Source organism: Salmo trutta, chromosome 16 (genome assembly GCF_901001165.1).
Source record: "Salmo trutta chromosome 16, fSalTru1.1, whole genome shotgun sequence".
NCBI lineage: Eukaryota > Metazoa > Chordata > Actinopteri > Salmoniformes > Salmonidae > Salmo > Salmo trutta.
In genome coordinates this window covers 34,716,425-34,742,540 of record NC_042972.1, presented here as the reverse complement: position 1 = coordinate 34,742,540, position 26,116 = coordinate 34,716,425, and the positions used below count along the sequence as shown (strand labels likewise).

General features: G+C 41.3%; 1 protein-coding gene across 1 annotated transcript; it reads right to left on the bottom strand.

Annotated features, from left to right (window-relative positions):
• Positions 1-7,395: 7,395 nt before the first annotated feature.
• On the bottom strand, positions 7,396-24,319 carry elk4 (ETS transcription factor ELK4). The gene is made up of 6 exons (XM_029694139.1): positions 23,811-24,319; positions 16,130-16,344; positions 14,142-14,855; positions 13,737-13,985; positions 12,974-13,099; positions 7,396-12,006 (listed from the first exon to the last, which is right to left on the bottom strand). The coding sequence occupies exons 2-6, from the start codon at positions 16,334-16,336 to the stop codon at positions 11,908-11,910; spliced, it is 1,395 nt and encodes a 464-aa protein (XP_029549999.1). The 5' UTR covers positions 16,337-16,344; positions 23,811-24,319; the 3' UTR covers positions 7,396-11,907.
• Between the last annotated feature and the right edge of the window lie 1,797 nt (positions 24,320-26,116).

Genomic DNA, 26,116 nt, shown 5'->3' with positions numbered 1-26,116 from the left:
TCGGAGGATCTTAGCCCTAGGACCATGCCTCAGGACTACCTGGCCTGATGACTCCTTGCTGTCCCCAGTCCACCTGGTCATGCTGCTGCTCCAGTTTCAACTGTTCTGCCTGCGACTATGGAACCCTGACCTGTTCACCGGACGTGCTACCTTGTCCCGGTCCTCTCTCTCTCTCTCTCTACCGCACCTGCTGTCTCAAACTCTGAATGATCGGCTATGAAAAGCCAACTGACATTTACTCCTGAGGTGCTGACCTGTTGTACCCTCTACAACGACTGTGATTAATATTATTTGACCCTGCTGATCTTCTATGAACATTTGAACATCTTGGCCATGTACTGTTATAATTTCCACCCGGCACAGCCAGAAGAGGACTGGCCACCCCTTAGAGCCTGGTTCCTCTCTAGGTTTCTTCCTGGGTTCCTGCCTTTCCAGGGAGTTTTTCCTAGCCACCGTGCTTCTACATATGCATTGCTTGCTGTTTGGGGTTTTAGGCTGGGTTTCTGTATAGCACTTTGTGACATCAGCTGATGTAAAAAGGGATTTATAAATACATTTGATTGATATTCTTTAGTCATGGTCCATGTGTTTCACTCAAAACCCTGTATTTCCTCTTCTCTCTTTCTCTCCCTCAGTATCCATATTTCTGTCTGTCTGTCTGTCTGTCTGTCTGTCTGTCCGTCAGTCTCTCTCTCTCTTGCATTTCAGCTATGTAGTATGATTTGATACATTTAGTAGGTACGCCCAATCCCATCACCACTCCACCGTCTAAACCACTCTCTCCCCATCCTACCCTCTACTGCTCCCTTACAGTTCGTCCCCTCTTTCTCCTCTCCCACACCCTACTCGCTACTTTGCTCCCACTCCACCTTCAACCTGTCTCTCTCCTTTCTCCTACCCTCTACCTCTCCCCCACCTCTTGTGTCTATCCCAGAGCAAAATAAGCGGTAACTGCGAGCTGCAGTTTTCCAGCTGTGCTGCATGTGTAAAATGTCCAGTGTTAATCCATAAATGTGTTATGTACCTTTTGTTTGTAACAAATGTTTTTTTCCCTTCTTTCTTACAGTGTTGTGTGGCAGCTCCATGCCCAGGATGATGGCGTGTCATATGACTATGCCCAGGTCTATGGGCAGTGTTCATTTTGTAAACATAATAGTGACAAAAATACACTGCTCAAAAAAATAAAGGGAACACTTAAACAACACAATGTAACTCCAAGTCAATCACACTTCTGTGAAATCAAACTGTCCACTTAGGAAGCAACACTGATTGACAATACATTTCACATGCTGTTGTGCAAATGGAATAGACAACAGGTGGAAATTATAGGCAATTAGCAAGACACCCCCAATAAAGGAGTGGTTCTGCAGGTGGGGACCACAGACCACTTCTCAGTTCCTATGCTTCCTGGCTGATGTTTTGGTCACTTTTGAATGCTGGTGGTGCTTTCACTCTAGTGGTAGCATGAGACGGAGTCTACAACCCACACAAGTGGCTCAGGTGGTGCAGCTCATCCAGGATGGCACATCAATGCGAGCTGTGGCAAGAAGGTTTGCTGTGTCTGTCAGCGTAGTGTCCAGAGCATGGAGGCGCTACCAGGAGACAGGCCAGTACATCAGGAGATGTGGAGGAGGTCGTAGGAGGGCAACAACCCAGCAGCAGGACCGCTACCTCCGCCTTTGTGCAAGGAGGAGCAGGAGGAGCACTGCCAGAGCCCTGCAAAATGACCTCCAGCAGGCCACAAATGTGCATGTGTCTGCTCAAACGGTCAGAAACAGACTCCATGAGGGTGGTATGAGGGCCCGACATCCACAGGTGGGGGTTGTGCTTACAGCCCAACACTGTGCAGGACGTTTGGCATTTGCCAGAGAACACCAAGATTGGCAAATTCGCCACTGGCGCCCTGTGCTCTTCACAGATGAAAGCAGGTTCACACTGAGCACGTGACAGACGTGACAGAGTCTGGAGACGCCGTGGAGAACGTTCTGCTGCCTGCAACATCCTTCAGCATGACCGGTTTGGTGGTGGGTCAGTCATGGTGTGGGGTGGCATTTCTTTGGGGGGCCGCACAGCCCTCCATGTGCTCGCCAGAGGTAGCCTGACTGCCATTAGGTACCGAGATGAGATCCTCAGACCCCTTGTGAGACCATATGCTGGTTCGGTTGGCCCTGGGTTCCTCCTAATGCAAGACAATGCTAGACCTCATGTGGCTGGAGTGTGTCAGCAGTTCCCGCAAGAGGAAGGCATTGATGCTATGGACTGGCCCGCCCGTTCCCCAGACCTGAATCCAATTGAGCACATCTGGGACATCATGTCTCGCTCCATCCACCAACGCCACGTTGCACCACAGACTGTCCCGGAGTTGGCGGATGCTTTAGTCCAGGTCTGGGAGGAGATCCCTCAGGAGACCATCCGCCACCTCCTCAGGAGCATGCCCAGGCGTTGTAGGGAGGTCATACAGGCACGTGAAGGCCACACACACTACTGAGCCTCATTTTGACTCGTTTTAAGGACATTACATCAAAGTTGGATCAGCCTGTAGTGTGGTTTTCCACTTTAATTTTGAGTGTGACTCCAAATCCAGACCTCCATGGGTTGATAAATTGGATTTCCATTGATTATTTTTGTGTGATTTTGTTGTCAGCACATTCAACTATGAAAAGAAAAAAGTATTTAATAAGATTATTTCTTTCATTCAGATCTAGGATGTGTTATTTAAGTGTTCCCTTTATTTTTTTAGCAGTATATTTGTCAAACACCTATTTTTCAGCAGTAATTGAGGAGACTATAACTGACTAAATAAACCCAGAAAAACCTTTCATTTGACTAAAACAGGAGGAGACTAAATTATCTGTGACTAAAATCTGACTACTGAGTGGACAGGACAATAGTTTTTGGAGAGATTGAGAGCTTTCCAGTGATAAGCACAATTATTATTTGCAGCACAGATGCGCAACACAGTTCCGTTCAGCAGTGGGAAGGACGCGGCACACACAGCCTAGCCTATATCAGCTTGTGAGCTGCTGGGGAGCAATCGATGAGCGTGTGAAGACAGGCTCCGCCTCCTATTATACACATCACTTAGGCAACTCTCTTGCTTCACCTGTAGCTAACCAGTCACCAGCAGCCTGGTTAAGAAACACAAGCTGTTTTACGAAATTAAAAACAATAGCAGCATTAAGTTTAAGAGTAAAACAACAGTCTAGCTATGTTTCTGTCCCTTGAGTGTAGAAACATTTAAAAATGTGTAGTCTCTATCAACCCTTGCACTTTCCCCACTGCTTGTCATAGCCAGGTTCTGTAACCAATGAACTAGCCAAGTCTCCCTCTTTTCCTCTGAGGAAACGGTGTGATTTTATCCATAACCATTCAAAAGATATGACCCATAATACCGGCGCTACTTTTTTTCTTTCTATCGTGCATTGGTGGGTCGCATTTTACATTCACAAAGCATAACCAGGCTACTTGCCGACTGCACCGTTAACCACCTTGTTCAGTCATGTTACCTCATTAGCTAGCTACAGCTAACAACCTGGGGTGCATTCAGCAGGACGCAATGTTTTGGAACGTTCAGATTGAAATATTCTATGTGGAACATAGACATGTTGAATAAGGAATAAAGTTGGCTCTATTCATGAATTTCTATCTGCAACATTCAACAACGTTTTGCAACTGAATGTGGCTCTGGTAACATTGCCAGTATCCTATATTATGCAAACATTTCGTGGCACAGAAAGAAAGGAAAATGGATAAACAATTTATAAACTAAATCCCTCTTGCCACTACCCTATATCTGTATTTTGAGTTAATGTGGACCCAATGACTCAGACTTCAGTACTTGGACCAGGACTTGAGCACGGGGACTTCAGCCATAGGGACATGTGACTTGATAATTGTTGACTCTTGTACTCTGACACAGGGGGACTTGGAACTCAATTTCGGACTCGAGGTTTAGTGACTCGACTACATCACTGGGCGAAACAGTTATCAGCTCCCTTTCTACTTTTGGGCATCAATGTGTTGATAACAAATGGCAATGACGTGACCGAGTGATGGAGGTGCAACCCATACTACTTTTCCAATACTTTGCGACACCATCTGGTGATTTGTGCTACTCTCAAGCATTTCTTTTTTAATGTAATGTGCAATATCCGTGTAGGCTGAATTAGGACTTTACATGGCCGGATAATTGTTATAGTGTATATTCTTATATAGTGAACAAAAATATAAATGCAACAATTGCAAAGATTTTACTGAGTTACAGTTCATATAAGGAAATCAGTCAATTGAAATTAATTCATTAGGACCTAATCTATGGATTTCACGTGGCTGGGTAGGTGCAGCCATGGGTGGGCATAGGCTTATAACCTACCTACCTGGCCGGCCCTACCAACCTGGCTGGTCGGACCTACTTGGCCCGACCAACCTATCTAATCTACCTAGCTCGCTGGCTGGCCAGCCGGACCTACCTGGCTGGGCTTATCTGGCCGGCTGGCTGGAACTAGCTGGCCAACTGGCTGGATCTATCTTGCCGGCCTGACCTACTAACTGACCGGCCAGGTAGGTCCGCCCAGCTAGTTCCAAAACATATACTTAATATTAATTAATGCAAGTCATGCAGAGCCCCTGGTCTAGTGATAACCCAGCTTAGACACGTCACCCTTCTCCCACATTTTGTTGTGTTACAGCCTGAATTTAAAATGGATTAAACTGAGATTTGTTGTCACTGGCCTACACACGCTGTTTTTCGAACTATTTACAAATGAATTAAAACTGAAAAGCTGAAATAAGTATTCAACCCCCTTGTTCTGACAATAAGTTCAGGAGTAAAGATTTGCTTAACAAGTCACAGAAGAGGTGTCATAATAGCCATAAAACCTAGCGGTCAAACAGGAAAATGGTTCCAACTGTTTTTCCAACATAATTTTTTTCCCATAGGGGATTTTAGAAACTCAGAAATAGGCTTACTAGGCTTACTCTGGCATGCAAGTAGGCTTACTCTGGCATGATGTGTTGTGATATCCATATAAAGTGCCTTTGGAAAGTATTCAGACCCATTGACCTTTTCCACATTTTGTTACAATACTTATTTTAAAATGGATTAAATAAAATAAAAACTCTGCAATTTACACACAATATCCCATAATGACAAAGCGAAAATAGGTTTTTAAAATGTTTGCAAATTTATGAAAAATAAAGAACAGAAATACCTTATTACAGACCCTTTGCTATGAGACTCAAAATTGAGCTCATGTGCATCCTGTTTCCATTGATCATCCTTGAGATGTTTCTTCAATTTGATTGGAGTCCACCTGTGGTAAATTAAATTGATTGGACATGATTTGGAAAGGTACACATCTGTCTATATAAGGTCCTACAGTTGACAGTGCATGGCAGAGCAAAAACCAAGCCATGAGGTCGAAGGAATGGTCTGTAGAGCTCCAAGACAGCATTGTGTCGAGGCACAGATCTGGGGAAGGGTACCAAAAAATGTCTGCAGCATTTAAGGTCCCCAAGAAAACAGTGGCCTCCATCATTCTTAAATGGAAGAAGTTTGGATCTACAAAGACTCTTCCTAGAGCTGGCCGCCCGGCCAAACTGAGCAATCAGGGGAGAAGGGCCTTGGTCAGGGAGTTGACCAAGAACCTAATGGTCACTGACAGAACTCTATATTTCCTCTGTAGAGATGGGAGAACCTTCCAGAAGGACAAGCATCTCTGTAGCACTCCACCAATCAGGCCTTTATAGTAGAGTGGCCAGACGGAAGACATTCGTCAGTAAAAGGCACATGACAACTAGCTTGGATTTAGCCAAAAGGCACCTAAAGATTCTCAGACCGTGTGAAACAAGATTCTCTGGTCTGATGAATCCAAGACTGAACTCTTTGGCCTGAATGCCAAGTGTCATGTCTGGAGGAAACCTGGCACCATCCCTACGGTGAACTATGGTGATGGCACCATCATGCTGTGGGGATGTTTTTCAGAGGCAGGGACTGGGAGACTAGTCAGGATCGAGGCAAAGATGAACCGGGCAAAGTACAGAGATCCTTGATGAAAACCTCCTCCAGAGTGCTCAGGACCTCAGATTAGGGTGACAGTTCACTTTCCAACAGAACAACAGCCCTAAGCACACAGCACACAGCCAAGACAACACAGGAGTTGTTAAATGTTCTTGAGAGGTCCAGCCAGAGCCCAGACTTGAACCCTATCTAACAGCTTTGGAGAGACCTGAAAATAGCTGTGCAGCAACGCTCCCCATCCAACCTGACAAAGCTTGAGAGGATCTGCAGAGAAGAATGTGAGAAACTCCTCAAATACAGGTGTGCCAAGCTTGTAGCGTCATACCTAAGAAGACTCGAGGCTGTAATTGCTGCCAAAGGTTCTTCAACAAAGTACTGAGTAAAGGGTGTGAAGTTATGTAAATGTGATGTTTTTATTTTAATAAACTTGCAAACATTTCTAAAAACCTGTTTTTACTTTGTCGTTATTGGGTATTGTGTGTAGATGACGAAAAACAACAATTTAATCAATTTTAGAATAAGGCTGTAAGTTCCTGCAAGCTCCTACATGTCATCTTTAGTTGACATCTTTGCTAACAGGTATTGTGTCAATTTAAAACTTGCACAAGACAGTTCACATAATTGTCCATTTAAAGAAATGTATGCAATGTATTAATTACTACATTTAACTAACATTAGAGAGTTAATCCAGAGATTCTTACCTTTTCCCCGATTCGACAGTCTCGTCCAGATCATCATGGCATTTTTAGTTCTTTATGATAGCTACATTAGCAGCTAATTAGCATGGGGGGGTAAATACAGGCAAATATATTCATAAAAGTCACCTTGTCCTAGAGAGATTTACATGGTAATCAAAATGTCACGCCACGGAAGCATCATGAAACACAGCCCTTTAAGTGTTTCTGAAATGCCCTATGAGAAAAACGAAAGGTGGAAAAACGATTGGAACCATTTTCCTGTTTGACCGCTAGGTTTTATGGTTATGACTCATACTGTGATACTCTATAAATTGCATGGACTCACTCTGTGTGCAATAGTAGTGTTTAACATGACTATCTCATCTCTTTACCCCACACTTACAATGATCTGTAAGGTCTTTCAGTCAAGCAGTGAATTTCAAGAATTGTGATTCAAGGAAAAATGTGGTTTAATTCTTTAGGAGAGGGGTGCTAAGCTGTCATATGGCATTGTTTTAAAATGGTCATACTATGGATCATTTTCCTATTAGATTTTTAATTTTAGGACCACTTTAGGTATCAAAAAAATATGAAATATTGATTTCGGCCATTACTACTAAAGCCCATAGAAACGCATTGAATAACACATTCATAAATGGCAAAAGGGACAGTCAAAAAATACATTACAAGAAACAAGGCTTTGAAGTGTCCGCCTTTAATCTAGGAAATATTTTAAAAACTCAGGAAATATATATTTTTCTTTATTTAACCCCTTTTTGGGGTAGGCACAAAACTACCTTCATACATTTTAGATTTTTTTTTTTTTTTTACAGGTATGGGTTACGTTTAGAGAAGTCCCATGACACTAGTGGGGGTCCTAGAGCAAAACGGAGAACACCATCGTGTTCGTGAGAATCTTCCCTTTCCACAGTGTAGGTCAAACCCTTCAGACGCTAGACGTTTATGTGAGAAGACCAATTTTTGGGATGTCTCATGATCTGACAAACACCGGTCTAGCTCTGCCACCTTTCACCTCAGATGTGGAAGTGTCACACTGGCGGATGCGGTGGATTGAGACGTGTCCAATTCAACAACAAAAAAACCTCTCTCTAGCTTGACAGATTTTGATGGGGATTTTTTTGTTATGTAACTTAGATTGACGAACAGGTGCATCAATCGACTCTAGAGGGTTTAATGTAAAATACACATTTTTCTGAAATATGTACTAGGTGTAATGTTTTGTGCAACATGAATCAAAATCCTTAATATGGCTTCGTATTCAGAGGTTGTCTTTATCAGAACTATAGTATGTATATAGAATTCTGTTTATGACTACTGTGTCACGTTAATAAATCTAACTCTTTAGTTTAGAGGAAATACACATCTATTATAAGGCCAAACTAAACATAGGGACTCTGCTTCATTTAAAGTCATGCCTCTTAGACACACTTCCTTAGAATATAAATATTTAAGATTTAATCCTTAGATTTGCATTATAAAGTACTTTGTGCATAGTTTTGCTGTTGATTTGGAAATAGAAATGTACACAATATTCATTTACAGCTATAATTAGATCAATATAGCTTTTTGAAAGAACACTGGGGAAAAAGTCTAATTTGAAACACAGAAAAGCGATGCTGTAAAATCTCATACTACAGGCACCCATTGTTCTAAATGCCAACATTAAGACACACACCTACACAGACAATATTAACAATATCAAAATACTTAACAAAGACATGGATTTAAGTTTCACTCCTTAAGGCTTCGATGCTCAAATAGTCAATGCCATTAGTCCAATGAGTATAGAAAACCGTGTAAAAACCAAAGACATCACCATTAAAAACAGACTATAGAACAGCATGGAGCCTCGCATCTGGTCATGTAACAAAACCACAGATTACAATTCAGATTGTTAGGGTGATGGGGAGGGGTAGAATTCATTGAAAATACATGTCAGCTGAAGTTCACATCACTATTTTCTCTGTCATATGATTGTATCTGACACCTCATAAGCAGATAACATAGACACAAAGAGAGGGAAAGAAGAGAGGGATTAAGACAGGTTTGATGGTGTACTGATAAATCATATACAGGTGTACTGTACATGTTTTAGCTCGTGCAAAATCGAGTTGAGCAGAATCTCCCTAAAAATTTTCCTCATGTTCCTCATTCACAGGACTTGCAAATGTGGGTGACGATATGCCATACTTAAGATGACTGTCATTCAAATCACAATACCTATGCAAACCTGTTCTAAAACATGAATCATACAAACCAAAATGTAAATGTTATGTCACATTACAACGTCATGAGAATACGTAAAAAACGCTATTGTGACAGGCTTTGTGAACACCCTGTATTCTGACAGCAGCCTGCTTCTGCCTTCAACCGTGTCACATCATTGCCCTTTCTAAACAGTCTTGACAAGGTGACATGTTTGCAACGCAAAAACAGACTGGCACCCCCCCAGGCTATTCACTGGCCATGTCATGGCAAGGGTCGTTTTACACACAAGGGTCATTTTACCCACACCTGGGGAAAAAAACACATAGGAGAGCCGACTTTACAGACGAGTAAAGGACCGGTAGAAATCTATAATACTTACATTATGTAGTCTATTACTTTATCAATTCACGTTATAAACCAAATACTGTTAGTGCTCTGTAGAAGCTGAGGTTTGCTCCCAGGGAGAGCGTATAGGCACTGGAGACCAGGGCAGAGGGAGTAGGATAGGGTGGAGAGGAGGGATGGTTGTTCCTCCTCTTCATGTTTGGCTTGGGGGTTAAGGCACCACATTAAAATGGCTGAGTCTTATGGAGCAATGCTGCAGGTTAGATTGACAATATGCCATCCAACACTAGCACCAGTGAAAGTACTCCTCACTTATCAATTCTATATTCGGAGTCAGGATGTGATTTTGCTTCACACACTTAATGTTTTTCTTATGGCTTTATATCAACAGAAGTGCATAGCCTTAGGGTTAGTTTAGGGTGAGGATCATTATTTGCTCAATCTCCACAAGGTTAGTGGCTATTTGTCAAAGGAGGTGATAATAATGGTCCATTGTACTACCTGAGGCCACAGGTTGGTTTAGATTTCCTTTGTAGGTTAGGAATATGGTTAAGGCTAGGTTTAAGGTTGGGATAAAGGTAAGGGTTATGGCTTCTCATAAATGGACCCACAGAGGGATAGGGGCTTTTTCACACAAATTCAAGCATTACCAACCCATAGGTCACATATGCCCATTTGTCTCTGGTATAAATGGTGGGTGTGAGGTGTTTTGGTTTTGTTCTGATGTGGCCTCCCTACTGGTCTAAGTGAGGGCGTTACAGTAAGGACTTCATCTGTTATGGCAACAGTTACACACTTCCGAGAGCAGGGGCATGTTTCTGACAGACCTCACACTGCTTCATATATAATAGCATGTAGAAGAGGGGATTGAGGTTTGGGATTGATGTGAGGGTAAAGTTTCAGATGAGGGTTATGGTAAGGGTAGAGCTGGTGTTGGCAAGCAGAGGCCAGTTGAAGCATTTCCCATCTGAGGTGGTCTCCAACTTTTAACAAATTAAACATGTCACGAGCTACAACCTATTTTCTAGCTTTCAAATATATACATTATTCTCCTCTCCGGATCCTTAGTGTACAAGAGAAAGTAGTGCACTGTTTTCTGTCAATATTCCCTGTAAAATAATGTTTTTTAAAAAACTAAGGAGGGCCCTATAAAAATACCCAAATTTGGTTTAATATTTTCCCAGATTCTGTTTTCTCCGTTTTATTTTTCCTGGTTTTAGATTTTTTTGTTTATCGCTCTCAAAAATTACAATTGTTCAGAGAAACAACCAAACTGGATGTTCTGAATCAATGTCAATACTAAAAAGAACGAACATTTAGATTTGAGTGAAATTCCCATTTTTTTATATTTAATTGCGCTTCTAGTGTGCCGTCTAATGTACCGGTCTAGCGATGGTGCTCATTTCACGCAGTTTGCAAATAATAAATAATCGATACAAATGACATACTTACTCATGATATACTTCTGCCAGGTAAGCCCATTTTGCAGTTAGCATTTAATTGAGAAGGTCTTGGGGAAAGTATTTCTGTCAACCCACAAGAGGGTTATCACATGAACTGCCTACTAGTCATTCCGAGTCTTTTCTGTGAGCCAGATCATTTAGCGCCGTTCACCAGAAATAGCCGTTAATTTGGCTCCCAAACAGCTCTTTAATGCTTAGAAATTGACCTAAAACCATGAAAGAAAAGTCAATCTCTAATTTAAATCCTAAAACGTTGCCTATTATTATGTCAGACTGTGACAAAATTATTAGATGGACTTAATGACACTCTCTCCTCACTATATTGTTCCTGCACTGAGGAATTAGCATCTTCAGAGAATGTTTTTATAATTTATCTTCAGATAATCGATGTCTGGAGCTCAAAAGCAATAGTAAAAGTATGCAAATCAGGGAGCCAAATGAAGTGATGGGTTCGCGAATGACCCATCACTAGTGGCTACACACGGAGTAAGACAAACGCCCGCACTACAGACAGAAAGGGGCAATATTGCTGGAAATTCATTGGCAGATATTGTGTTACGTTTGGCTTTTTAAGTCAATAGTGGCTAACCAGGGGTGGGATAATGTCAATATGTGTTGGTTTGATAGTAGCTGGGAGCTTGCGGTGTCCGATACTTGTGAGATTTGTTTATGACAGTTTGCAGTGAAACACGTGAAAATTGCATGTACTTTCAGAATTGTTTTGCGAGCTACTCATAGGTGGTCTACGAGTTACTGGTATCTCGTGATTGACCTGTTGGAGACCCCTGGTTTAAAACATACAACAAATAGCAGGAACATTATCAATGAAAACATCTAAAAACTGAGTTGGAATTGACGACACAGCATCAAACAGAATAGAAGAAGGAAATAATATGAAGGTTCACATATAAAAAAATGTATCTGTAATACCATTGGTCTCAAGAACGGAGACACAATTGCCTGTTCCAGGTAGAGATGCACATTTGTGACTGCTCAGCATCCAATCCGTGAACTTTGCAGCACCCGTTACTATGGCAATTCCTAAAAAGTCTGGCTAAGCCCTCTTTAGGGGAGTTGTGAACCACCGTGTCTTGTGTCTGTTTGGGAGGTGTGGAAGGAGCTGAAGTAGGGCGTCAGTGTCTGGGGGCTCCACAGGTTCCAATGATAAGGTCTCTTATGTCTTATGAGGGTCTGGGGTGAGGGGTCCAGGGGTGTTGGTCCCATCCAGGTTGTGTGTGGGGATATGGAAATGAGGGGTGAGCACCGAGGGGAACTGGAAGAGAACACATAAGAGAACACATGAGGACACAGAACTGCTTCAAATGGGTCATAAAGAGCAGAATTTGGGTCCATATAATAGAGGACAGAAACAGATGACACAGTAAGGAGTAGAAACACAGGGTGTTTCTCAATATGCATACTACCTTGCTCCACACTCATGTTCAGAGTTCGTTCTCCGAGGACGCTTGAGTGTGGAGAATGCATAAAAATGTACATTTTGAGAAGCATTCCCCTGCTACTGCATTACCTTTGACCAATACAGACAAAACAACTACATAAAGTAAATGCAAGCATGTAACTTCATAATTATCAGCCACCTATATGTAAAAAGTATTAATCTAGCCAGCCAGCTAGTTTTACATGTAAAAATCTACCTAAAACGAATGTAATGAAAAGGTAATGTAGATGGCCAACATTAGCTACCAATTCTTTATCAGTTAGCCTGCGGTCTACGCACACTACAGTGGCTATTCTAGGCAATTAAACATTTCATAATTAACACAGTATGTATTTATTTTTAACGTATCAAGGCAACACGAGATGTGATTGGGCAACTTTTCATTCCAAAGTATGAGTTAATTTTCTCTCACTTCAGCTCAAAACCAGCAGACATTGTTTTCAAGAAATGTTGAGTAGTTTTTTTACTTGGCTCGTCATATTACACCAACAATCCTGGGAATATTTCAATTGAAGCTTGAATCGATTAATACTGAGAAATGTGTACAAACGAAGTATGCATCTGCGAACAACCATCCGTGCTCCGTTTCATATACTTTGATTTGGACTCGCACTCTGATTACCGTTCCATGCTCGGAGCACACTAGTAGTCATATTGAACTGACAGAGAGGACAAGGACAGAAAGAAGGATAAGAGAAAGACTGAAGTGCAGTGGAGATTGGAGGGTTCCCTGAGAGGGATGAGTGAGGATAGAGTGAGGAGAGTGGGGGTGTGTTCTGACCTGGAACAGGGTGTGTGCGCCCTGCTGGCGCCGGGTGGCAGGGCTGAGGGGAGCTACCGGGCTGAGCGTGCTCCAGAAGTGGATGTTAGACAGAAGGGGACTGGGGGTCAGCAACAGAGTGGGTGTCTGTAAATACACACACACACAAAAACAAGGAGCTAGTCAGCAATAGATTTGGACACATAAGTAGTCATTTGGGAATATCTCAAATTATGCCACAAAATTGTTCTCAAAACTAGAATTCCAGCTTTAAGTACAAGTAGTCGTGCAGACTTGATAAAGACCAGAAGAGAAAAGATGTGCTCTTCTGTATCCATAATGGAGGCTTTGATGGTTTCCCAGCAGCCCAAGGAAAAGTCAACCCAGAGAAGCTGGCCTGGGGCTGGCTCAAACAGCGCTGTCTCATGACCACATTAACATAGATGTTAAACCATAGAGGGAGAATCTGAGAGAATAATGAGACCATTGTCAAGTCCTGCTGATCTAATCTTACGATCACAACAGGAACACGTGGTCGAACAGTCAACATCTCATTGTCATGGTAACTCTGTTCAGACTGGTAGAATGGGTGTTCAATAAAACTACAAAATTGCTGCCATCTGCTGGGGGAAAACTAGCAATGAAATGTGTTTACATTTCACTTAGCCTTGTCCCTAATTGTAAATGTGTCTTCTCCTAATCAAGAACACATCTTAAACAATAATTCTGAGTGAGTGTTGAGTGTATAAGATTGCGTAAAAATGAATGTGTGTGTGTGTCTCACCTGTAGCAATGCAGGTGTGAGAGAGGCGGTGGGAAGGGAGGGGCTGTAGAGGTTCATAGGTGAGAGGTCAGAGGTGGTGACCACCAGTGTAGGAGTGGACAGCTCCAGGACTTTAGGAGGCTTGCGGGCCTTGCCCCCTGTGATATGGCCACTCACACACAACGGAGACAAACTCATCTCCCTATTCCCTCCCTTGTCCCTGTTCTCTACACACACCTCACCACCTGACATTTGGCCAAAACTCTGCACCTGAAAGATTGGGGGGGGGGAAAGCAGTTGAATCACAGAAAGCAAAAACATGAATGCTAAATCCATCTTCATGTTTAGTAATCTGCGACTCTGTGGACTGGACGGAGATGGTCTCCATGTCGCAGTAGGTTGTGTGCGCGTGTGTGTTTTCCTTACCACCTGTATCTGCGTCTCTGTGGGCTGGGAGGAGATGGACTCGATGTCGCTGTCAATCACCAGCTCCTGGGTGGAGTCAGGCACAATGCTGGGGGAGGGGCTCCGAGTGGGCAACTCTGATAGGCTGAAACTATTCAGGATTCGAAGACTCGACGATTCCATGGGCTTGGCTTGCTCAAACGCACACACAGCCTGAGGCAGGAGGACAGAGTGTGTCATCACGACATCGCCCATGGAAGGGCACAATGGCGGATTAGGTGTTTCTATTGTAACCGGAGGGCTTCTCTTGGGAGGGGTGGTCCCGAACTTGATAACTGACGGCGACAGCATTGGCTGCTGAGAGAGTGGGTCTTGAGCCTGGGTATTGGACTTCCTGTCGGCCATCTTGTCTGCAGGGTTCTCCATCTTAATGGACTTGAAGAGCTGGCGTCCATTTTGCAGCGAGGTGAGGGTGAAGGAGGTGTACAGGCCAGAGTGGATGTAGTCATTACGGTTGGACGGCTTAGTACTGGACCCCTGTGTCGCTGTCATACCTCCACCCCTGTCCCCACCTTCACCATCTCGGGAGTTGTTGTCCCCCCTCTCGGACAGGGGCAGGCTACCCCCTGCACACCCCTCCCCTTCCGGCCGAGCAGAGGCATCCCCTTTCAGGATGTCTGGGTAGGAGACGAAACGGTACACAAACTTCTGGCCGTTCACCTTCTTAATGATGTTCTAGAAGAGAGAGTAGGGGAGAGCGAGAAATGTTACACTATGTGGAAAAAGATGTACACAAGACAGACACTCTACTCTCTCTTTCCTCCCCCAAAAACAACCCACAGAGTAACCGCTGTGTGGGACTGTTCCATTCTTCCTGTCTGTACCAAGCTAAATACAGCTCACCACCCCACCCACTGACAGAGGCAGGCTGTCTTTAGGCCAAACCACAGGCAGAGTGGACGAGACACACAGCGACACATGAACCCAGCAGTTCATGGGTGACATCACAGGATGGCAAAACAGAAACTTCCCTGCCCATAGCTCTACCCAGCCCAGCATTAAAATAAACCCTGCACTCATTTTCAACAGGTCTCATCAAGGGGCCCCTTGTCAAAGTTAATGCATTGTAAGTTCGGAGTGTAAGTTCGAGTGTGTGTACCTTGTCATAGTATCTCAGTATTCTGCTGAGTTTGTTGTAATTCATGCTGCGTGTATGTCTCTGTGTGTGTGTGGCCCTCTAAAATCTGATGCGGAGAACGCGGACGAGATCATGGAATCCAGACATTAAAACAGGATTCAGCAATGTAAAAAAATGAACTTATTTTAAAATGTATTGACTTGCCCAAGATTATCATAGGACATGAACAAAATGCATGAGTGACTCCACGTGAATCCACGTCTGTGTGCTCGTTTGTGTATTCTGGTAGATGGGAAGGCTTTCCAAAAAACCTTTGCAACTAAATGTTAACTACAAAGTAGCCTATGCCTACCTGGCAGAATGATATCATGATTATTTTCATCATTCCAGAGGGTATTTGTTTAGCAAACTCTGCAATCACATGTGCACTACATAAAACAGCGCTAACCAAACAAGGCTTTTACATTTTTGTCATTTAGCAGACACTCTTATCCAGAGCGATTTACAGTAGTGAGTTCATACATTTTCATACTGGTCCCCCATGGGAATCAAACTCACAACCCTGGCGTTGCAAGCACCATGCTCTACCAAGTGAGCCAAGGACACTTTGTGCACTTGCATCTTTGATTTTTCACAGACCTCAAAAGTGGTCTGCTGATGTGGTTTAAGCATTGTTGTGGACTTAGAACATCCAATTACATTTTTTCTACTAAAAACTGATCTTGAGAGCAAAAACCTGAAAACATTTTGGACAAATCAGAAACCTTGAAAAACAAAAAAGGAGAAAACAGAATTTGTAAAAAAACGAAATGGAATTAGGCAAAAAAAATAGAGATCTTATAGGGGCCTATGCATGCGTGTGTGTGTGTACCTTGTCGTAGTAGTATCTTAGGGCTCTGCTGAGCTTGTCGTAGTTCATGCTAGGTTTGTTCTTCCGGGTGCCCCACAGCTTGGCCACCTCCTCCGCCTGCAGCAGCTTGAACTCACCCTCCTCATTGGTCCAGCAGATCAGCTGATCATTGGTGGGGTCCAATAGGAGCTGGAGAAGGAACTGCCACAGGGTCACGGAGCTGTCCATGCTCCCTGCTACAGAGAGAGAGAAAGGGGATGAAGATGACATGACAGACCAGCCATGCATGCAGTGTCACCAAAAGACAGTTATTGGTGATTCCATGGAAAAGTCAACCTGAGCATGTAAAAATAAAGTTACATTTCCAAATGAAACCACATTCCAAATTATCATTAATGTCTATATGTTGGAGTTCAGCTTTTATTCGACCAGTTAAAGCAGGAATTGCATGATTTTTTTTTTTATATTACAGTGTAGGAGGCCAACTCTCAAATAAAGGCTTTTAGTCATTGATATTTCATTGCTATTAGAAAGGGCTCACAGAGCTTGTTTTTCCACTCACATCTGTCCCCCAATGTTAATGAGGAAGATGAGATGTTAATGAAGCAATACAGACCAAATTGAGTGTCTTGAGTTTTGTTTGCATGTTCTACAGTCTTGCAAATATAGGGGGAGTGACTGGGACAGGCAATGTATAATCCATAACGTTCTTTACAAAAAAAGTTTTGTAAAACATACACATTTTTTACATTTTAGCAGACGCTCTTATCCAGAGCGACTTACAGTAGTGAATACATACATTTCATGCATTTTTTTTTGTACTGGCCCCCGTGGGAATCGAACCCACAACCCTGGCGTTGCAAACACCATGCTGGCGTTGCAAACACCATGCTCTACCAACTGAGCCACAGGGAAGACCTTACGTCGGATTATTTAAACTTTGTCTGTAAAGCTAACTTTCATTAAGATTTGATATGGATTTTATATGGTCAACAAATGGGTCCTTTCTTTTCATTGTCAATACCCTTTTTCAGCATGATGATATCAGTAACATTGATAAGTTGTGAATGTGATGGATATTGATTTATCAAATCGTAGCTTCACAGACTTGTGCATTCACCAGATTTTGTGTGCTTGTTCCGAGATATATCCCTCAGACTTTTACTGAAGCAATTGCTGATATCTTGAAAATTGGGTTCAAGCTAAGAATATCTTGGAAAATATATGCTGAAATGCATTTCTCATACATGGCAGTACTGTTTTTTAGATAATATGTGAATAGTTTCAAATGAAAGCCCTCCAAAATATACTTACTTCATCTAGTGTCCAGAACAGTAGATTGGCAGTATAGGCACATGCATATGGTCTCATTTGCATATTTTGTTACAATATGCAATTTGTAAGTCGCTCTGGATAAGAGCGTCTGCTAAATTACTTAAATGTAAATGTAAATATTTCAGAAAAATTGTAATTACCCCAAAATATGATATTTTTGTGACTACATTCAACTGGTAGGGGCTGATATTTATGAAGAGCGAGAGAGAAAAATACATTTTAGGGTGTGGTACCTGGTCTTGTATTGAATTTTGTTATTTAACCTTTAACTAGGCAAGTCAGTTTAAGAACAAATTCTTATTTTCAATGACGGCCTAGGAACAGTGGGTTAACTGCCTTGTTCAGGGGCAGAACGACAGAGTTTTACCTTGTCAGCTCAGGGATTTGATCTTGCAACCTTGCGGTTACTAGTCCAACGCTCTAACCCCTAGGCTACCTGCCACCCCTATTCAGGTAATTACGCAATCCTAAAACACTATGCCTTTTGCTGACATTTTTAAAACACTACAAATGCTAACAAATTTGTTGACACATTTTGATCAAGAAATCTTTAAGATTTGAATGTCTATTTCAGACTAACATCCATAAAGGCATCCATAAAGGCACCTCTCTAAAGTAAAAATGGAAATTACAATATCAAAAGATATGTTTTTGTGCTTAGCTATCTATTTAGAAGGAAATGCTTGGCTATGTTTTGATAAGACTTACAGTGCATTCGGAAAAAAAATTCAGACCCCTTGAATTTTTCTACATTTTGTTACGATACAGCCTTATTCTAAAATGGATTTTAATTTGGTTTTTAAAAAGCTTGCAGCGTCATACCCAAGAAGAATCAAGGCCGTAATCGCTGCCAAAGGTGCTTCACAAGGTACTTAGTAAAGGGTCTGAATGCTTACGTAAATGTAATATTTACAACATTTCTAAAAACCAGTGTTTGCTTTGTTATTATGGGGTATTGTGTGTAGATTGATGAGGGGGACACACGATTTAATCAATTTTAGAATAAGACTGTAACGCAACAAAATGTGAAAAAAGTCAAGGGGTCTGAATATTTTCCGAATGCACTGTACACCTCAGACTTTTGCTTATATGTTCAATCTCCCCAAAAAGCTTGTTAATGTCATGAAACATCCATAACGCTTCTTATTTTCTTTATTTCTTCAACATGCCACAATTGAAAAAAGTCTGCTTTTTGGGGTACACACTCCCCCCACAGGATACCATAGACACACATACGTTAATGTCAGTTTCATTTTGCCTATATTTTGTTTGTTCATTCTGTGAGACATTAAAGTTGTGATTTTGCATGCAATTGTTATGTCCATAACGCTTGAATCACCCGCATCAAAATGGTGAACTGCTCCTACTCATAGCCTTGTAAAGTCCCCCATTCAGAATCTACAGCCTCAGTCAACAACGCAAAAGCAAAAACAAAGTCTGGCTCAAAGACTATCAAATGTAAATATCAGCAGGAGCATTTGCTAATCTTGATCACCTAATAATGAGTTACTGTTTGGAATTCAAGGTGATTTGATAATCAGTGATTCTGCACAGCCCAGCTCCTTGGTCAGGCATATCATCTTGAATGTCCTAAAAACAGTGTTTTTGAATTTAATCAGTCATGAAGAAAACATGTTTAAACACCTTTTCACCTGTTCTCTAGAAATGCTGTACATTCATTCATAAGGCTTTGAGAGAGACAGAAACATTATATTTCTGAATTATAAAGCTGCAGGGGACATTGGTGTTGTTTGGACTTCTCTAAAGGGGAACTAGAGGGGGTGCAGCGGGAAAGCAGCCTTTCATACAACTCTGAATAACCCCATCACGCACCACTTCATGGACAACAACAAAGGAGCAGGGAGCTTCGTGCTGTATAACTCGGCAGTGAGAGAACACACACAGAGGAGCTCAGAGGAGAGCTCTACTGTATGAGCCTGGCGTATGGAGGAAATAAGGAGGATTCTACTCCAGTCCAGGCCATTAAATGGCTAGGTGGAGCCCACACCTATTCTGTCCCTTCAGACATTTAAATACCACAAGGATATGGCCATAAACAGGACTTGGGTTGTTTTCAAACTGAGGAACAGCATTAGCTTTTAAAATTACAAAAAGGTGAATAGGCTAGTAAAGCTAAAAACAGATTTCAGTTGGTTGATTATGAATGCTTAACAAGACAATTACACTAAATGAATCATAGACAACCTAAACATCAAAGCTATTAAGCCCTACATATGTGCTCCTTCCCCTAAAGAATATTATACTGAGATTGGGCCTGACACCATTTTAAAATCTCAATTTAAATAAGGCTACTGCCTGTCTGCATGCCTTAGATTTTTGTATTTTCTGGCATTCAATCTTCAATAGCTCTTATACAAAGCATGCCATGAGTATGACAATTATATATTTTGAATCAGGGGAGGATGGACAAAAATACACTTTTTTTTTTGTGGCTTTTAATCTTCAACAGTTTATAGAATTTAAATAATACAATTTTTAAAAACGTAATTCATTCTAAAATGGATATCTAAAACACACTCCATACTGAAATCAAATATATTTGGGTCAGTATCAATGCGTGACGTCACGTCCGTAAAACAACCTGAACACGCATCTCTCCAAGCTGACAATGGGAGGTGTCACAACTGGCCTATGAGGACAACCTTGGGTAAGATAATTTCTTACCTTAACATGAAAGTAGCCTAGACCATCCCTTTAAGGTTTATTGTTATTGATAATTTTTGGGTGGAGTGAACTACACCTGCTAAAATTTTGCATGAAAGGAGAGTGTAATAGGGGTGGTGCATTACAGAGATGAGCTGCTGTTAGAGCTGAGCAATTACACAGAAGATTTTTTTTATCCCTCGATTATTAAACAACTAATTGACCGACGTCGGTTAAATTGCTTGAATTCCATTTAGTAGGCATGACAAATGTATTATAAAAATGTCAGTTATATAATCAAAATCAATAAATAAAGCATGTTTTGGGGCTCATTCTGTAGTCATGGCACACTTTGTGTAAAAGCTATTGAAGATTGAAAGCACCAAAATCCTACAAATAAACAAAAAAACCTGTGGATATTTGTCCATCCTCCCCGATTGAGAACTTCAATAGTCATGGCACGCTTTGTCTAAGAGTTACTGAAGATTGGGTGCTTTCAAAAAATTCTTAAAGAAAATTAATGAAATAAAAAACCTGTGGATATTTGTCCATCCTCCCCCAATTCAGAAAATATAATTTTCATAGTCATGGCGCGATGTGTAAGAGCTATTGAAGATTGAAAGCTGAAAAAAATTCTAATACAATTCTAATAAAATACAAAAAGCTGTGTATTTTTGTCCATCCTTCCCCGATTCAGACTATATCATTTTCATAGTCATGGCACTTTGTAAGAGCTACTGAAAATTGAAAGCCAGAAGAAAATAAATTCTAAAAACAAAACATTCCCCCCGGGAAAAAAAAAACATGTGGATTTTTGTCCATCCTCCCCGATTAAGAACTTCAATAGTCATGGCACGCTTTGTCTAAGAGTTACTGAAGATTGGGTGCTTTCAAAAAAATTCTAAAAGAAAATGTATCAAATAAAAAAACCTGTGGATATTTGTCCATCCTCCCCCAATTCAGAAAATATCATTTTCATAGTCATGGCACTTTGTGTAAGAGCTACTGAAAATTGAAAGCCAGAAGAAAATAAATTATAAAACAAAACATTCCCCCCGCAAAAAAAACCATGTGGATTTTTGTCCATACTCCCCCAATTCAGAATATACAGTGCATTCAGACCCCTTCCCTTTACCCACATTTTGGTACATTACAGCCTTATTCTAAAATTGATTAAATATATAAATTTTTCCATCAATCTACAAACAATACCCCCTCATGATAAAGTGAAAAAAGGTTTTTAGAAATGTTTGCAAATGTATTAAAAATAAAAAGAACAAAAATACCTTATTTACATAACTATTCAGTCCCTTTGCTATGAGACTTGAAACTGAGCTCATGTGCATCCTGCTTCCATTGATCATCCTTAACATGTTTCTACAACTTGATTGGAGTCCACCAATGGTAAATTCTATTGATTGGACATGATTTTGAAAGGCACACACCTGTCTCATATTTATATTTATATATATATATATATATATATATATATATATATATATATATATATATATATATATATATATATATATATATATATATACATACATACACATATACACACATACATATATATACACACACACACACAGGCACACACACCGGTCCCACAGTTGACAGTGCAAGCCATGAGGTCGAAGGAATTGTCCATAGAGCTCTGAGACAGGATTGTGTCGAGACAGATCTGGGGAAGGGTACCCAAAAAATGTCAGCAGCATTGAAGGTCCCCCAAGAACACAATGCCTCCATCGTTCTTAAATGGATGAATTTTGGAACCACCAAGACTCTTCCTAGAGCTCCCCGCCCAACCAAACTGAGCAATCGGGGAAGAAGGGAGGGGACCAAGAACCCGATGGTCACTCTGACAGTGTTACTCTGTGGCGATGGGAGAACCTTCCAGAAGGACAACCACCTCTGCTACACTCCACCAAATACGCTAGAGTGGCCAGATGGAAGCCACTCCTCAGTAAAAGGCACGACAGCCAGCTTGGAGTTTGCCAAAAGGCACTTAAAGGACTCTCAGAGCATGAGAAACATGGTTCTCTGGTCTGATGAAACCAGGATTTAACTATTTGGCCTGAATGCCAAGCATCACATCTGGAGGAAACATGGCACCATCCCTACGGTGAAGCATGGTGGCAGCAACATGTTATTGGGATGTTTTTCAGCGGCAGTGACTGGGAGACTAGTCAGGATCAAGGGAAAGATTAACGGAGTACTGATGAAAACCTGCTCAAGACCTCAGACTGGGTCGAGGTTCACCTTCCAACAACATGACAACCCTAAGCATACAGCCAACACAATGCAGGAGTGGCTTCAGGACAAGTCTCAATGTCCTTCAGTGGCCCAGCTAGAGGGCGGATAGAACATCTCTGGAGAGACCTGAATGTAGCTGTGCACCGACACTCCCCATCCAACTTGACAGAGCTCGAGGAGCTGGAGAGAAGAATGGGGGGAAAACTCCCCAAATACAGGTGTTCCAAGCTTGTAGCATCATACTCAAGGCTGTAATCACTGCCAAAGGTGCTTGAATAAAGTACTGAGTAAAGGCTCTGAATACTTATGTAAATGTGATTTCAGTTTATTTTAAATACATTTGCAAAAATGTCAACCTGTGTTCGCTTTGTCATTATGGGCTATTGTGTTTGTAGATTGAGGGGAATCAATTTTAGAATAAGGCTAACGTAACAATGTGGAGTAAGTCATGGGGTCTGAATACTTTCCGAATGCACTGTATCATTATCATAATGGCATTCTTTGCATAAGTTATTGATGATTAGAAATCAGAGTATCTACCGGCGGCAGCGTAGCCTAGTGGTTAGAGCGTTGGACTAGTAACCGAAAGGTTGCAAGATCGAATCCCCGAGCTGACAAGGTAAAAATGTTGTTCTGTCCCTGAACAAGGCACTTAACCCACTGTTCCTAGGCTGTCATTGAAAGGAAGAATTTGTTCTTAACTGACTTGCCTAGTTAAATAAAAAAATATAAAACGAATTTTTTATGTGGTACTGACTGCTTGCTCTCTGCATAGGAAAAATAGGTTTATGGGGCAAGAAGGCCTGATAGGCAGTGTTCAGTACACAACCCTGCCTAATGCTTGTGCATCTAAGAGGCTTAGACAAGTAAATCTGCCTTGACTCATCCAGCCCAGCTGGGACACACCCCCTACTCACAATCTGACCGTGTAAAAGGGGTCAAAACTCAGTGAGGCCGCCAAGAGACAAGATTAAATCATATATATATATATATATATAAAAATAGGGTTTATCAGACTATGTAACGACACAGCTAGGACCCACAGAGCAAAGAGTGAGATGTCACTTGCAATATGTTAGTGGTGTTTTAGTTTGTCCACCAAAACAATATACGGTATAACAAATCACTAAAATATGGTGTTAATGTGATAGTTGACATAGCTTTTTTTAGTTACTAGATTAACTAGCTTAATTCAGACAGCTAGCTGTTGGCTACAACATGGCCATTTCGCTAACGTTAGTAGTTAACCAACGCTAATTTAGCTAGCTGCACGAAAACCACCACTTGTTAGTTAGCCTAACGCTGAGATTGGATGTAACAATGCATTTACCCATATTGCAATTAGCTAGCTAGCATTTGTCATACCCTTTGTCACCAAGCTAGCTGGTTTACAGTATTGTAACTAGCGAACTACGCTAGCGTTAGTTACGGTACGTCGGTAGCTTACCTTGCTAGTATAGCTCGCTTAAAATATGAGCCGTCCAGAAGTGTCGATAAAAGTCCCAAAACATGACAGAAAATGAGCTTGCTATTTTCAGCAAGGCGAGAAGCAAATGGGTAACTACGTCATTTAAGTAAAAACTATATTGCCGTATACGTTTTTGTCGATAAAAACACAACGCGAATATTTAAGAACAGGAAATTAAAACCATGCTGAGATCACTTCCTTTTTTTGTTTGCGTTCCATATGCGCATTGTTTTTTGCCGACTGCTACTGTGGTTTGAAGTGTCGTCGCGCCAACCAATTTTACTTTCAGCTAGTTACATTTGTCTTCCTGTCTTGATAAAAATCATATATATTAAACGATGCTGCAAGTTAAAATAAGTTCGCTGTTGACCCAAAATCATATTGTGTAGGCCTATAATGTAATTTCGCAAGTTACAATTTAAAAAGCAAGTTTGCTAAGAAATAAGCGACTCGCTATTGTCATGCTTCTGATGCTCGTCTCGCAGGAAGCATTAGTGCGTGGGAGACGTGGAGTGAGAAATGTTGCGACAACCACCCACCGCTGACGGCAATTCTAAAACAACTGGAAACACATTTAGTGCTTCTAGAATGTGTTGTCTACCAATATGTTTTTTCCAGGTGTAAATGTGCGTTATGTCACATTCTGCTTTTGACACTACTGTTCAGAGCAGAGGTGGGTCAAAATAAAATCGGGACAACCTGCTCAACAAATACCCCATCTGACCACTCTGTGGCAGCCTTGCACAAAATGTACATTTGTTTGATCAGGTCTTCAAAGGGCAAAGCATGTCCAGAGACAGTAACCAGTGTCTACTGTCGAGATGGATTGTAGGTTGCCCCTATAGATCATGCTCAGAAACCTATGGATCTTATGAACCTATGGATCTCCTTTCCTTATCCTTATGAAAGAACAGCCTTTTCTGTACAGTGAAGGCATCTGGTGTGTGGTATTGGAGTGGCATACCTCTATTAATCAGATGCTTCAGTGGCAGTGGTGAACTGAAATTCAGCTATTTCCATACAGTGGATATTTTTCATGATTACAATGATCTAAGCCCCAAACAAAGTATATTGTCAGCTCATACCAAGCATAATGTAAATAAAGGAAACGTGTATGAGACACACAGGCTAGTAGTAATGTAATACCAACCTGTGTAAGTAATGTGATACTGTAGTCATGTTATGGTTAGTGTACGTCTGCGAGTGTGTTTTACCGGTACAGTTCACCATATTGAGGGCACTAGGAGAGTAGACAGAGGTTTTCAATGAAAGATAAAATACAGGCTACACACATGACACTGGTTCAGGCACTGGACAGAAAACACAGACTAGAGTGAACAAATGCTAAGATTGGTCAAAACATTGAATCACTGTTTGGACTATATCAAATTTGTTGACAAATTATTCACATTTTCAAATTCTGAGAGGGTTGTGGAGAGCTATAGATGGACTGTATATTTTTACTACGATGGGTCTATAACTCACACAGAGTAGAAATAGCTGTTAGGTACAGATCTAGGATCAGTTGGGCTACCCTCCCTCCCCAATCTAAACCTCAACCATTACAGGGGGAAACACTAACCTGTGAAATGAAGCATGAAGTCACCTGTGGCTGCAAACAACAGTGTGATGAGATATTGTATATATACATATACTGTATTTTACCATTCATAGACCAGCATCCGGTAGTAACCCTTCTCCATTGCAAACTTCATGTGAAATCCAGGACAATCTGAAGAAAACCACCACAACATAAATGAAAAGATACCATAGACTACGTTCATTCAGCTTGCCTGACGACTTAAACTGAATTATTTCACCCGCTGCTCTACAGTGCCTTGCAAAAGTATTCATCCCCCTTGGCGTTTTTCCTATTTTGTTGCATTACAACCTGTCATTTAAATAGATTTTTATTTGGATTTCATGTAATGGACATACACAAAATAGTCCAAATTGGTGAAGTGAAAAAAAAAAAAAACTTGTTTCAAATAATAACATTTTTTTTTAAATGTAAAAGTGGTGCGTGCATATGTATTTACCCACTTTGCTATGAAGCCCCTAAATAAGATCTAGTGCCACCAATTACCTTCAGAATTCACATAATTAGATAAATAAAGTCCACCTGTGTGCAATCTAAATGTAACATGATCTGTCACATGATCTCAGTATATATACACCTGCTCTGAAAGGCCCCAGAGTCTGCAACACCACTAAGCAAGCGGCATCACTAAGCAACCGGCACCACTAAGCAACCGGCTCTATGAAGACCAAGGAGCTCTCCAAAC

Coding starts and splice junctions, on each gene's coding strand:
- elk4 (XM_029694139.1), bottom strand. CDS start 16,336: ATGGACAGCTCCGTGACCCTGTGGCAGTTCCTTCTCCAGCTCCTATTG. Junction 14,856..16,129: donor TAAGATACTACTACGACAAG/GTACACACACAC, acceptor TCTCTCTTCTAG/AACATCATTAAGAAGGTGAA. Junction 13,100..13,736: donor TCACACCTGCATTGCTACAG/GTGAGACACACA, acceptor GTGTATTTACAG/ACACCCACTCTGTTGCTGAC.